Source organism: Meles meles, chromosome 7 (genome assembly GCF_922984935.1).
Source record: "Meles meles chromosome 7, mMelMel3.1 paternal haplotype, whole genome shotgun sequence".
In the NCBI taxonomy this organism is placed as follows: domain Eukaryota; kingdom Metazoa; phylum Chordata; class Mammalia; order Carnivora; family Mustelidae; genus Meles; species Meles meles.
Window position 1 is genome coordinate 37,306,503 of NC_060072.1, and position 15,457 is coordinate 37,321,959.

At 37.7% G+C, this 15,457-nt stretch overlaps 1 protein-coding gene across 14 annotated transcripts in view; it reads left to right on the forward strand.

Moving 5' to 3' along the window:
• Nucleotides 1-325: 325 nt before the first annotated feature.
• The window catches only part of PPFIA2 (PTPRF interacting protein alpha 2), a 498,399-nt gene continuing 483,267 nt past the window's right edge, over nucleotides 326-15,457 (forward strand). For 7 of the 14 annotated variants that reach the window (XM_046013270.1, XM_046013268.1, XM_046013267.1 and 4 more), the window contains exons 1-2: nucleotides 972-1,189; nucleotides 5,580-5,830. In XM_046013270.1, the coding sequence (XP_045869226.1) occupies nucleotides 5,582-5,830 (249 nt within the window). In that variant the 5' untranslated portion in view covers nucleotides 972-1,189; nucleotides 5,580-5,581. Of the gene's footprint in view, nucleotides 376-971; nucleotides 1,190-5,579; nucleotides 5,831-15,457 lie in introns of those variants that run through there. The other 7 variants (XM_046013273.1, XM_046013274.1, XM_046013276.1 and 4 more) reach the window with 2 other exon arrangements.

The following is a 15,457-nucleotide window of genomic DNA, read 5'->3' on the forward strand; positions in this document are numbered from 1 at the left end:
GCGCGGGGGAAGCCCAGACAAGGAAGAGCCTTTCCCCTGCCCACACCTGCCCATCCCCAGCCCTTGGCTTCTCAGGGGGCACTGGGACCAGCGCCAGCGCCAGCAGCCCGGGAGCGGCTTGGAGCGAGTCGTGTGTATCCGCGAGCGCGTGTGCGTGAGGAGGAGAGCAAAGACGTGATTACTTCAGAATTTATTTAAGGGCCGGTGGAAACCACTGCAGCAGCTTCCAGGGGAAGCCCTTGTTCCAGAGGAAGAGGAGGTGGCGGCTGCCAAGGAGGAGGAGGGGGAGAGACGGAGGAGGAGGAGCAGCAGCAGCCACAGCACGAGGCAAGTGAGGCGAGAAGATGCTGTAGCGTCCGCACCGGCTCCCAGCAGGTTGGTTCCTCCGGCCGACTGATGCAAGCGGCGAGGCTCGCAAAGAGGCTGGGAGGAGAAACTGGGTGTGGGGGGCCGACTGCTTGCCTTTCCGGAGAAAGGCGCCTCTTTTGAGTTCAGTGAGACGCCCTAGCGCAGAAATAGTCTGGGGGCCAGGAGAGGACTGGTCGTGCTTCCCGCATCTCCGGGGACTCGCTTCCCTGTAGCTTGCCAACTCCCGACGTTAGCCATGAACTCCGGAGGGGCTCCGGGAGGGGAACTGGGGGGAGAACTTCCCTTCCAGATGCTCCTCACGCCTTTCCCCAAAGCTCCCGTTCGCAGGGACACCCTCTAGGTGGCCTGGGCGCGGAGGGGGAGCAGCGTCGCTTGGTTAAGTTTCTGTAAGTCAAACCGGGTCCCCAGCTCCCGGCTCCCCGCCCCGGGTCTCCAGCTGCACGCGGGGAGTCGAAGCTGCTCGGGCAAAGGGGTCGCTACTGCTTTAAGAGCCGCCTCCCCCTCTCCTCCTTTTGACAATGGTCTGAACCGAGCTCTGCTTCCCAAAGCAAAATTTGTAATATGCCATTTTTCCGATGGACGCTTCTCCTTTTGGCTGCTGACGGAGCCGCGGGAAGATGCCGGGTTGCTGCCACGCCACCCAGCCGGGGCACGTTGCGGGAGGGCGCCGGGGCACGCGAGTGTCTAAGCTGCCTTTCTCCTCCGGTTGCTAGGGAAATGGTCCAGGAGTGCCGGGTGTGAGCTTCCCCTCTCGTCAAGCCTGAGACTGCGGTTGTCATTGATCAATTGAAGAAGCAGGACCCGAAATTACAGACATTAGGTACAGAAACTGTGTTTGAGTTACAAGGGTTCCCTTCCGCTTTATTTTTTTTTCCCACCCCCCTCCTCCCCGGCCCCACCCCGCCCCCAGGGAAGATGAGATGCAAATTCCTCCTTGCAGGAGACTGCTCCGTACCTTTTTGCTTTCCACCCCCGTCCCCTCCCTTTTCCTATTTCTCCACCTCCTCCCTACTTGGCTCTCTCTTTTTGGGTGAGAGATAAAGAATCCTGGTGTGGAAATTATTAAGTCAACTTCAGGGTGGTGGTGGGGTGGGGGTGTGGCTGAGAGAGAACTGTCCAGCCCTGTGGCTAGAGCTGGCTCTTGGCCATCTGTAAAGAAAGTGCAAAATGCTTCCATTAGAGGTGATACTAATATTTCCTGAAGACAGGGGATTTCAAAGAGTTAAATAGGAGGAGGAATATTCATGTAATGTAATCAGACAATGGCTAGGATTTCTCTCACCGAATTACTCCTTGTGGGTTAACTGAGGTGGAGCTGGGTTGGTTCTTAAGACTCAATCTTTGAAGAGGAAACTAACTACCGGGGATAATTGCATCTTTGCCTGTAGGAGGGTCTAAATCCCAGGGATCTGCTTCTATGAAGTGATTCATTGACAGAAAAAAAGCCTTTTGTGACACTATCGTATCTGAATAGGTACTGCTTCCGAGGCATATATTGCTAAGAAACACATTGGATCTTGAAAGCCCTTGGGTGACGACTCCAGCGGGCATTCAAAACTTTTATTTTGAAATCTGAGAGATTTGGAAGATAGTCAAGGTTATGTGCTAAGAGTAAGGGAGTTGGTTTTCCTGGTATCAGATTCTTCAAGCTAAATTTAAGCACCAGGATAATTAAACCAACCAGATATTTTATTATTTTTTTTTCCTTTCACAACAAAATAAACAATATTTCTAACTAGGTCTTAAAACCTTCAGTAATTTAATGGAAAAAAAAAAACCCCAGCAACATTTAGAAAAGGATAACAATTCATATATCCAATTGACTTTGGGGAGGGGTGCCAGAAAGGCAAATATCAAAGTAGCTCTTAGGATGTCCTTCCTGGTTTTTCAGGAATTATGTGATACAATACAATTTTTAATACTGAAAATTGTGAAAGTTAAAAGTGGCCTATGAGGATGGAGTAGATAGAAGGCAAATCGCCTCTGAACATCTGAAGTTACTTCAGATGTTGTCCATTCTATGAGAGGGTGTTGAACATTGAATATAGATTTTTTTTTAATTTTTTTTTCTTTTTTACAGATAGAGAGAGAGAGAGAGAGAGATTACAAGTAGGCAGAGCAGCAGCCAGAGAGGGGAGGAAGCAGGCTCCCTGCCAAGCAGAGAGCCCGATAAGGGGCTCGATCCCAGAGACCCTGAGATCATGACCTGAGCTGAAGGCAGAGGCTCAACCCACTGAGCCACCCAGGCGCCCCTTGAATATAGATTTTTAATTGATTTTAATATCTAAATATGCATTTAAGAAATAGGTTATACTCTATCTTCAGGGTTATACAACTAGTTTGTAATTTATATTAGAATCCACATTCTAATGCAAGAACTAAGCTAGTTCATGAAAGTGACCTTTATTTTTTGTAGAAAATTTTTTTCCTCCTAGTTTTGATGAGAAGACTTTAACTCATTTCATTTGACTGTTGGTAAAGAAAAAAAACAGATGAATTCATTTTATTTCCCAAGTAACTTTAGCATTTAATAACTTTGATTTTTCCTAGTTGGATTTGGAGAGTTCAGAGTACTCACTGGAATTAAAACTTTAGGCATGGGATCAGAATGAATCATAAAGTCACAATATTCTTTCTGCCAAGGTGAATGCTGGTCACCTTATAAATTAAATAAATACTTGTATTTGTAATTGCCCTTTAAATTTTACTGTGTGATCTCAGTCAGGTATTCTATTGGAGGCTTACAATGGGCTTTTTAAAAAATAAAACCATGGGTTCATATCACTACAGAAGAGAAAACTGAAGTTTTGAGAGGTGATGTGACTTGTTCTGGTTCCAATGCTGCAGGAGTGGAATTGAATCAAGTTGAGTGTAGAATTAATAGACTAAGACCCTAAGTCCCTAAGCTGCCTTTCACCATAGCGTCTTTGGACTGACTAAATGGGAGACCAGCTTTTATACTGATATGAGAACCTAAAGTTTGTGAATGTTTATTATCTCATGGTGGCAACATGCCTTTGCTAGAATTAGGGTCCTGTATTCAGAAGGAAATTGTAACTGAGGTAATCACTGCAGTTATGCTTTTCCTTGGAATTTAAACTTTTTTATAAGCAATTCAGAGTGAAGATGTGCTAATGGCTTTTTTCCAAGAGGGATATGACTTAAAATAGAGATTTAAGAATGTTTAAGTAACCCCAAGATGTAAGCCTTGCAAGTGTTTTGGCACAAATTGTTAGTGCTATCATTTCCTCTCCCACTACTTTGTTTTAACCTTAAATGTAAAAAGAAACACATTGGCTCTTGGTAATGATTTCTCAGAATGACACAGCTGTTCAGTGTGTAGATTCTCATGCATGGCATGAGAACTAATTGTTTTTAATATTCCAATGTGTTAGAACGTTTTTTTCCTAATTCCTTTTCAATTAATGTAAAGAAAACGTATAGCAGTTAGAAAAGAGTCTCCTTTTTCCAGCTTTGTGATAATGTTTAAATAAAATTCAAATTGAGAAAAATACAAAAAATATGCTCTCTTTTCCTCATTAGGGGGTTAGCGACAGTAACAATGTGTGTGTATGTCTGTGTGTGTGTGTGTGTACATGCATGCATGCACACTTGCATGTGCATTTAAATACATCTTACATATCTATTCTGTTACCTATTTAGGGTGATTAGCAAGTCAAATATTTGCCTTCAGGTAGCCCAGTGTTTTGAGTGATGAGCAATAATTCAAAGTATTATCTTAAATTATCCTAAAATTCATACACCCCCCTTTTATTTTACATAGGATATCAGTAATAAAATACTTTCTTCTTATCTTTTAAAAAGTTTCTCCTAGTTTTCAGTGGGGCCTCCCAGGATCATTCAGATAATTGAATTTATCTCTTCAATAACCCAATTTATTTGAAGAATCACATAATAGTAATTAACTATTGAGCTGTTAGGTCTTGACATTTTGTTTGACTATATCACCAGAAATATTTTCCCTAGGGACAGGAATATATAGGCAGAAAAATGAATTGACCTTGCATTATAAAACCAAAGAATGCTTCAGGATCAACAGCCAAACCAGCATTTCTCCACATCAGCCTTCTGCAAAACCAAGCCCTCTAATTAATAGCTTCTGGCCTCAGTACAACAACTGAAATTGAGATGGGTTTGATTCTTTCTTGAACGTAAGATAGAAGATAAAAGAAAAAATGCGATAATTTCCGATCTTTAAAATGCCATACAGTAGATCAGTGTTGCATCTTAAAATCTGTTGTCTGTTATAAATCAAGTTAATAAGTGATTTAAAAAATAGTTCATTTATTTCATGACTGGAAGTTTGTGATTAACAGCTGAGATGTGAAGTAACTACATTAGCTAATGTAATTTATGGTTTCTGTTTTCTGGAATATTGAGTGTTAGTTTATATTGTTTCAATGGAAAACAGACAATGCAGTTCACAGGAAACAAAAGAATATTAAGGGTAACTAAAAGTATAATAACCTAAGCCAACTTATGCACCTCAGTCTATTTCCTAAAGTTTATATTCAATGTAGTCAATATCACTTTATCTATTCTGTGTAGATCACCTTAACAATTTAGTCAGAGAGCCCATAAAAGTGATAAAATGGGAGTTGTAAAGTCAAGAAACTTTCAACTAGTTGGTAAGAAAAAAACCTGTTGATAAAATCTGAAAAAAATTTAAAAACTGATTATTATATAAAATAAATATTTAATTATTTATAGATTCCCTAAATTCAAGGGTGAACATTAATTCATTCAATTACTGAAGTCATTCAAAAATCATTTTCTTCCTACCCATGAAGTGCCAGACACTGTGCTTGCTTTTAAAATATAACAAATAAGGGTAAGATGGTGGTATTTTCTGTAAGAGATTTGTCAACTTACAGGGGTAGAAAGGTGATCAACTAGTATGTTGAATAATGTATTACTCTGAATTGAATTGGAGGAATAAGTCATGAAAAAAACCCCACGAATCTTTGAGAAGTAGGTGAAACCAACCTATATTTTGTAGGTAGAAGCTTTATACATTACCAGTAAAAGAGGAAGGATATAGATTACAGGAAGTCAATGAATCATATTTCATTGAGTTCAAAATATTTAGTGTGGTTGAAGTTGGGACGGGGGTAGGGGGAAAAAAAAGAGACAATTAGGTTAATGACTGTTTCTTTACTAAGACTTCCCTCCCCTTTACTTCCTTTAAGCAATGATGTGTGAAGTGATGCCTACGATTAATGAGGACACCCCAATGAGCCAAAGGGGGTCCCAAAGCAGTGGCTCGGACTCGGACTCCCATTTTGAGCAGCTGATGGTGAATATGCTAGATGAAAGGGACCGTCTTCTAGACACCCTTCGGGAGACCCAAGAAAGCCTGTCACTTGCTCAGCAAAGACTGCAGGATGTCATCTATGACAGAGATTCCCTCCAGCGACAGCTCAATTCAGCCCTGCCACAGGTATGCTTCCTGGTAGTATTTGTCCTTCCTATTGCAGTTGCGAAAGTGATAAGACTTAAATAAGCTTTGCTTTATCTTTATTCTTATAATTATCTTTTCCCTTAAATTATATCATATGCATGTTTTGGTGAGAAAAATAAAAGAATTATTAGTTCACACAAAAATCTTACCTCAGATTTATGCTACATTGGTGATGGTGGGTGTGAAGGCTGAGTTCCTGTCTCCTCTCTTTTTTTTTAAATTTTTATCTGTGTTTTGATAGGCCTATCAGCTGTTGATCGGCATTCAACCATACGAATGTGGGAATAGTTAGTTTTCTTTTTCTTGCTCTTTAAACAGTATTATGACATTTGGAAATATGTATTTTCCATTTTTAGCTGTGTGGTCTATCTTTGGAAATGATTATAGTTTGGAAGTCTACTGTCTAATTATATTTTATTTGTCTTTCTTTAAAAATGCCTAACACCTGCTCAAAAATTCCTGGAATTATCCATGTATTAACCCCTCTTCTCAGAAAACATTTCAACCGGTTTCCTTAAAATATATTTAGGGAAATAGAGAAAAGGCAAAACTTAAGCCTTATTCTCACAAACTTAAAATTGTTAGATTGGGTATTTTAAAATATATGCTTGTCGAGAATCTTATTTTAGAGGAAAAGATATAATTTTAAGGATTTCAAGCTTATTTAATACTAAGTTAATATTGAGACTCAGTCTTCTTATTTAAGAATAGAACACCTGTGTTTGTTTTAGATATGAGAAAGATTATAAAATACGAATGAGATTTTAATAATCACCCAATATACTATGTTTTTCTTTTGAATATAAATTTGATTGGCCCTCTACTTTAATTAAGGATAGTATAGAAATATTGAAGAGTTGACTTCCCTTGGTAAAATTATGTCTTGTAGCAAATATCTTTTCATAAATATTAAAAGTTATATAAGCAAAGTTGATAAACTTCTAAACCCAGATGTACTATTAACTTGAAGTGGGATGTTGAGATATTGAAGACTCTCAGAATGGAAAGAATCACCTAGAGCCCTTTATGACATCTCTATCCAATAACACTATGACTGTATATGAAGAACCCCTGTTCCAGTCCTTTTCATTTCAGTCAGTTTGTCTTATATTAAGATACAATACTATTTTCAGTAACTCTCACTGGTTTGTTTAAATACATAGGGAGTGTTGATTCACTTCAAAAGACAATTATCATAGCTTCACTAATTATTATATTTTTCAAGGTTGACATTTCAGTCTTTGCACCTGTTCTTTGTAAGGTGATTTTTGAAAGATCACCATCATGCTTACTCTCCTTTAAGATTATCTGAGTTGCTTAAACCACTGAGCCACCCAGGCGCCCCTATTTGCTTAATGGTATTAAATTGGCTCCTGAACCCCTCACACTATTCATTATCTTCTGTGATAAGCACAGAATGAGCAATCATTTTTCTTTCTGAATAGAGTGCTTTATTAAGGAAGCCCAGGATTACATGATGCCTGGGGGGCAGGTTCAACGTACTTTCAGTATGCCCTGGGACAGTGGTCATCTGAAGCTTATGATTGAGTTGCATAAATGCTGCATGAGTTCTATTTTCCCTAAACTCTTATTAGAAGTTGATTTCTTGGTCCTACATGTAGGACTATGCATATATCCCTCCTGCATTATCTTTGTGTATCTTAGTCAAGCCTGATACTGTCAGTTTGGATCCTAAATCTATCAAAATGATTCTAGGAATAATTTAAGTGTTTAAATTGTTTCTTTTTCTGTAAAAAAATGAGGCAACAAGATATTTTGGGGAAAAAGAGGAGAAAACTGGAAATGTTTTCATACATACTATGTTTTACAAATAATCTTTTCTTAAAGGTACAATATTAAATTCTAGCAATTCTGTTGTATTGAATATCTTGATTATAGTAAAATCTAAACTTCTAAGTTCTGAATTTTAATTATACTGGTCTGCAGTCTCTTATTCAAAACCCCTGGGGTCAGTTGTGTTTTAAAGTTCAGAATTTTCTTGATTTTTTTGTATGTATATAATGTATATTATGGAACACTTCTCCAGATGGATTTGGGGAAGCACCCCATAATTATACATTTTCACCTCTGAAGAGAATTCTTTGAATATTCCTATTGCATGGGAAAAATAAAGACCATAAATCTCTCATGTTAGTACAAGTTTAGTTTTGTACCAATCAAGTTTGCAACACATTTAAAAACAAAATAATAGTTTTCAAAGTGTATGGGTTTTTTGAATTATAGGTTATGGATTCTGAACCATTTAGATAGACATAGTTCCAAAGTCTTTTACAAATACATTGAGATTTTTTCAATATTGATTTGCATTTTACAATTATAAATATTTGAGTAACGCTAGTAATCCACAAGTCCTTAAAGAAAGTGATGGTCCTGTCATATTTTTTTTGGTCCTGTCATATTTTTAAAGAAAGTTTTTAATAACCTAATCTGTACCTTAAGGGCTGTAGGTTTTCTGCAAGCAATAGAGGGATATTCTTCTTTAATTGGTACCTTTGAATCTTTTTGACTATTTTGTAACAGTGTGACTATGCTGTTTGGTGGCATTGCATTGGATATTTAGCTGAGAGGAGAGAATAACTGTAAATGTGAGTTTTGAGGCATAAATAAAGCATGTCAAATTGAAAACCACTACGATAAAATAAAAATGAAAATTATTATAACCAACATGGGCTAGAATTCAAACTAGCATCAAACCTTATGACATATTATGTTTTATACAATACTTCTAGGTGTTAGTGATTTGGTGCTTTGCTGTAGACACTTTCTCTCTGAACATTCCTTTATGAACAATGTAGCAATGATTTTAACAATCTTAACCATGTAAATAAAGTTTTTTTGTAGACATAGTGTTTAGTTTTTCATATGTGATTGGGTATTTAAAGAGTACTAGTAATTTCATTTTTTCTACCTTTATTATGCACAGATGCATTTTAATGTTCCATAGAGCCTCAGATTCAATGTGCTTCAAACTCAGTTGTCCTCAGTCTTCTATTTCCTACCCAAATATGGTGCTCAGTCTCCACACCCAGACACTGAAAGTCCTAAATTCAGTCATCATTGGGCCATATTGTTTTAATCTCTTGAATAATTCTCAAATCTCTATTCTTTTCAGTCTTTTTTTTTTTTTTTGCACCTCCTTCTCTTTCCATCTCTTTCTCTTTTCATCTCCTTTCTCCTAACATTTCCACTTTAGCAAATGTGTCATGCCATGTGTTTGAATAATACACAAATATCATGCTTTTGGAGGCCATGAAACTTCACGCTTTTCCTCTATCTTCTTCATACATGTTCATCTCTGTGCCCATAATGTTCTTCAGCAATGTCTTTGCCTCACTTCTCATCTTAACCAAGACTTTATCTCTTCCAGGAAGGCTTCTCTGAAACCCCGTGTTCCTTAGCTTTATGATTTCCCATTTTATCATTAAATTATCTGCTTACATGCCCATTTCCCAACCTAGACTATACACTCCTTAAGAACAGGAATGTATCAAAATCATCTACCATGCTCTGAAACAGTGGAGTACCAGGTCTATAGTGAGGGCTTTCAAAGTAAAACCCGAAGTAAATGCATATTACTTTGGATGGAGAAGGAGCAATAAACTTGAAATAGGAAGGTCTGGGTTGTATTCTGACTCTTTCATACATCATCAACTTGCATCAGGACTTCAAATTTCCATGTTACAAAAATCAGTGAATACTAACACCTCACAGGGCAGTTTGTGATGATTAAAGAAAATAATACAAGTAAGAACTAATTAATTTGTATTGCATTAACCAAATAGTTTTAAATTTTTTTAAAAACAGGACAGATATTTGTCAATTACTAATATGCTTGGTAAGAATATTTGAAGGAAAGATAAGGGAAGTGAGTTTTCTCACTTTCTCATTAATAAAGAAAGTCATTATAGAAGTTTATAATTTCTCTGTAGCACTTTATTTAGCATATATTGAGGGTCTTCTGTATGTTATTAAATGGTTACATATATTTGTAAAGGCGATAGGGAATAAAAGGAACATAATTTGGCTTCCAGAGAACACAGGAAATAGGCTTGCTTAGAAAAATATATAAATGGATCCAAATTAATATAGTACCAGAAGTTTATAGAAGAACTGAAAAAGTTTTGAGCTATAATATTGACATATGATTAAATACAGAAAGTTTCATGTGGAAAGTGATCTTAAAGAGGTATTTTCAAAAAATTTTTGAGGAGCCCCTTGGTGGCTCAGTTCGTTAAGTGTCTGCCTTCGGCTCAGGTCATGATCTCCCTCTCCCTCTGCTGCTCCCCCTACTTATGCTCTCTCTCTTTCTCTCTGTTATATAAATAGATAAAATCTTTTTAAAAAAAACACTGGAAGGAATTTAAGGATATTCTTGTGGAATAGTAGAGTTGTACATAGGTCCTCTTAAAGACCGTTGGGGGACTGAAGTTCAGTCTATACTCTTCTTTCTAGGCTAGGCTTGAGGTTCCTAATTTTCACAAAGGAGACAGATGAACTAGCCACATACCTGGTTTTTGCTTTTGTTTGTGTGTGTGTTTAAAAATTTTATACATTTATTTGACAGAGAGAGAGGTCACAAGTAGGCAGAGAGGCAGACAGAGGGGGAGGGGGAAGCAGGCTCCCTGCTGAGCAGAGAGCTGGATGTGGGGCTTGATCCCAGGACCCTGAGATCATGACCTGAGCCAAAGGCAGAGGCTTAATCCACTGAGCCACCCAGGTGCCCTTGTTTTTGTTTTCTAAGACTAAATAGGAATTAAATAAGGAGAATAACTGACAGATTTGTTTGTCCCAGAGTTGTAGGGTAGGAGTGGCAGTGCAGGAATATGACCTGTTCATATATACGGTGACAGTAAACAATAGGTGTGTGTATATAGAATGATCAATAGAATTTTGAGTGAACTGGTGATGAGGTAATAATGGAGGAATATCATTCTGCCATTTTGAATTAGGATGGATTACATAATATACTCATCAGCTAGCTATTGCTAAAATTAAACTATATAGGGGCACTTGGGTGGCTCAGTGGGTTAAAGCCTCTGCCTCCGGCTTGGGTTATGATTCCAGAGTCCTGGGATTGAGCACCACATCAGGGTCTCTGCTCAAGCGGGGAGCCTGCTTCCTCCTCTCTCTCTGCCTGCCTCTCTGCCTACTTGTGATCTGTCAAGTAAATAAATAAAATCTTAAAAAAAAATTAAACTATATAGAAAGACAATATATGATTTCACTCAAATGTTGAATTTAAGAAACAAAACAAAAAAGCAAAGGGGAAAAAAGAGAGAAAGAGGCAAAACAAGAAAGAGATTCTTAACAGTAGTGAACAAACTGATAGTTACTAGAAGAGAGGTGGGTCGGGGGATGGATTTAAATAGGTGATGGGGATTAAGGTGTTCACTTCGATGAGCACTGGAGTAGTATGGAAATGTTGAACCACTATATTGTACACCTGAAACTAATATAACACTGTATGTTAACTAGCTGAGATGTCAGTAAAAACTTAAAAAAATAAAATTATGTGACAACAGAAAACTACACTGTCAAATATCATACAAAATTTTGGGTTAATGGAATTCAGCTGATCTTGACTTGGATTGGTTGATCTTGGCTAGCTCATTTATGCCGTTGGTTAGCTGGAGGTTGGCTCAGTTAGCTGTATGTTAACTGGCTATTGTCTGATCCAGAATGACCTTGGCTGGACCAGCTGGGGCCACTCAGCTCTATCCATGTGTGTAATCCTGCAGTAGGCCAGCCCTGGCAGGTTCATGGTCATGGAAGAAGAGTAAGAGCAAAGCAGAAATAAGCAAGTGCTTTTTAAGCTTCCGCTTGAGTCTTCTTTTGATAATATTTCATGGTCAAGCCTAGACACAGAGTGGAATGCAATACAAAATTACATAACAAAATTATAGGGAGGATTGGAGTGCAAGGACAACCACTGCAATTGTTTTACCGCAAGTATAAGCTAAAAGAGCATTTGGGCCATTATTGTATTAAGGAGAGCTTATTGTGATAATGTAATAGTTCTAGAGGGTTGTGGGAATTTGAAATAAGATTTTGAGTCTTCAATCTAAGAAAGACAATAGAAATGGAAATAATATTGAGGAGAGAGGAGGCACAAGGATTGGTAATGAACTGAATGGCCAAGGCTTTGAAGTTGAGTCAGAAGATGTGAATTTGAACTGGAGTTCTTCCACTTATTAGCTGAGGGACTGTTGGTAAGTAACTTGACTTCTCTGAAACTCTATTTCCTTAATTGGAAGGAGGGATGATATCTTCTCCTGGGCATGGTTGAAAAGAGGTGTGTGTATATGCTTCTGAAACCCTAACATTTAAAAATGTCAGGAGGCATTTTTCATAAATTGGGGTGCGCTAGTAGTATACCCTGAAGAGAAATTAAGTTGAAAGAGGCTACTCTCAGGAGAGCAGGAATATGTTTATAATTTGACATTTTTAAAACACAAAGCATTTAAGTGACACTTACAGGAGTCACTTTTATCCTGGAGGCAGAATACCTAGATATCTTTTTTTGGGCCTGTAACTTACTAGCTCAATGACTTTGGTCAAAGTAGTTAATTCAAACAATGATAGAACCTGCCTCATAGGATCATTATGAGAAATAAATGAGCTGGAACATGTCAAATGATCAATTCAGTGCTTCACAGATAGTACATGCTCAATAAATGTGAAGTGCACCTATTGATGCTGTTATTATTACTATGGATATTATCATCATTATCCTTAGCCAACCTTAACTGCACAATTTTACTGGGTAATAATGAACACTAGCACAAATTGAAAGTACTAAAAATCCTTACCTTCAGCAATCTTTATCAAATTTTGCAAGTCCCTTGATTTGGCCTTTTTATAAAAAAAATTCTTAACTACACTCTGCTAAATGGGTTTCCCAAATTTTCCACTTCCTCAGTGGCCAATCTCACATGTCCCTGGATTAAGTCAAACAACATCCCTTCAAATTGTGCTGAGAAGATAACATTCGGATAGAGTTCTTTCCTTTCCAATGAAACCTAATGCCACGGCACTAAACATTTTATCCCTTACTCCCATCAAAGATGCTGCATTTTTGCTACCTCTTATTGTAGTTATTCTCTTTTCTTAATGTGCTTTTCTTGCCTCCAGTTAGTTATTTTTCCCCCGGCCAAATGAAATGGTGTTCACAAACAGCCTTTGTATCTCATGATTTATATCACTTTATTTATATCTCTTTTTTAATCTCTATAATCAGGCTTTTATCATCATCATTCTCTTAAAGGTATACTTGTGTATGCTACCAATGGATACATATTTTGCAAATCTAGTGATCCTCTTTCATTCTTCATGTCCCTTGGCATCTTGGTGCCAAGCAATGCTATTAATTATTTCGTCTTATAATTTCCCATGTCCTTAATTCTTTTGTAACCATTCCTTTTCTAGTTACTCATTATGTTGTCTTTCAATACTGATTCTTTCCCCTTGTACCCCATACTCTTATTTACTCTCATACTCATCTTCATTTACTTCTGTTCTCCAATCTTATGCATTGCCCTTTCTGGTTAAGGCTAATACCTTCCTCTAAATTTTTGATGCCTTATTCTCATGTCCTTTTGATTATTATTTTTTTTCTGTATCTACTATCTTCAATTATTCTTGCTCTATCAAATTGTTCTTTTTTAGTAACATATTCAAATCTATTTCTTAAAAGGAAAAGTACAAGGCCAACAAAAAAGTCACGTAACACCATGTCTCTGCTTAGCCACCAATCTATATTTTCTTTTCCTGACACTTTATTTCCCAACTTGTTGTTCTCACTGTCTCAGTTTCTTCATTTTCTATTCACCTTTGAGCAACTGAAGTCTGGCCCTCCCTGACTCCCTGCTCAAAATGATGTCACCAGTAAGCAGTTGATGAATGCAGTAGGTATGTTTTATTAAAATTCACTGCAAAGTTTGACACTGTGATTGCTCCCTTCTCAAAGAGCAAAACAAAACAAAAAAAGCCAAACATCTTATTCCTTTAACTTATATGACACCACACTGTCTCGATTTTTAAATCTTTTTTTTTTTTTTTTTGGCTTTTTCTTCCCTATTTCTTTTTCTGTGAGCAGCTCCTCATCTAGCCACTCCTTAAATCTTAAATAATAAAGATATGATGAATAATAGCAATAGCTGGTATTTCTGAACACTCCCACTATGCCAGGCAGTGCTTTAATTAAGCATCCAGATATCCAAATTGGAGTCTTTCTTTCTCTTTAAAGGGAGGCTAAAAAAGGTGTAAGACTATCCACAGAAAGTGCTAAGACATAATTCAACTAGTAAGTCCAGCGTTAGTTCAAGCTCCATTTTAAGACTCTACAAATGTTGAGGTGGTAAAGCTAGAAGAGAGACTGGGGTTTTTTGGAGAACTGTTGGCTTCCTGTGCATAATCTACCATTCCATGTATGAGGGATAGGGTGATTACCCTTCAGTTGAACCAAGTGAGAGGAGCTTCAGGGAAAACACTTAAGAGAGCTTGATGTATTTCCTCCAGAAGTTGAAGGATATAGAGTCAGATGTCTACAAGACACAGCTGTGGCTAGAGATGCCTGTGCCTCTGTAGTAGATTAAAGGGTTGCATGGTAGGCAAACTTGGAAGTCCTCCAATGTAAAAAAAAAAAAAAAAGTTAAGTTATTAATTTTTTGAATTCCAGGTCCCCAGGTGGTGAATAATGAGAGACAAATTGGAGGACTGATTCCAAATAAGAAACTGAGAGTGAGTCAAGTAAAACTGAGGAAGATGGGTTCTTTGAGAAAGTCTTCAACCTACCCCAGAAGAAGGGTCATCGATTGCACTCAGAAAGCCCTGATCATAGATGACATCTGTGTCAGCCACATTTCACTGTGATCTTTCATTCCAGTTTTAGTTTCCCAGGCTCTGACTCTGGAAGGGTCAGGATCTGTTGCTATGAGTGTAGGACAAGCATATGCTGACAAGCATATAGGGAGACCACTGTGTCCATATCTTTCATTGCAGACTTGAAAGCTTGAAACAAGTTTGAGCTGAGTGAAAAGGGTGAGGTTCAAGTGGATTACGAGCTTAGGGTGTTGTATATTATATAGTCCTGTATGGAACTAGAACTAGGAAATTGTTAGAGTATTTAATTCCAAACAAAAGGACAGATAGTTTACTTTCTAAGTATGAACAGAAAAGCTAAGACATCTGCCTGCAATTTTGTTTGGGGTTCATTTCTTTATCTGAAGGAATCAAGAGATATAACAATATTGATTTCTGAATCCACCTCTTTCATTAAATTGGTTAGATGTATCATCTCAGTTAATTCTCAAAACATTCCAATGAGGTCGTTGTTATTATTCCCATTTTACAGATGATACAACCGAGGCACAGAGAGGTTAAGTAACTTGTTCAACACCACACAGTTGGTAAGTGGTACTCACCAGGATTTTATTCATGGCTTACTTTTGTTTTACTCTGAGCCATCTCCTTCATTTCATTATGCTCATTGGATATAAAGAAATATTAAGCTTCTCTGGAACCCTTCTTTTTGAAACGTGGGCCATTGAAAGTATTTCTTATGACTACTCCTACGTTTTAATAAGG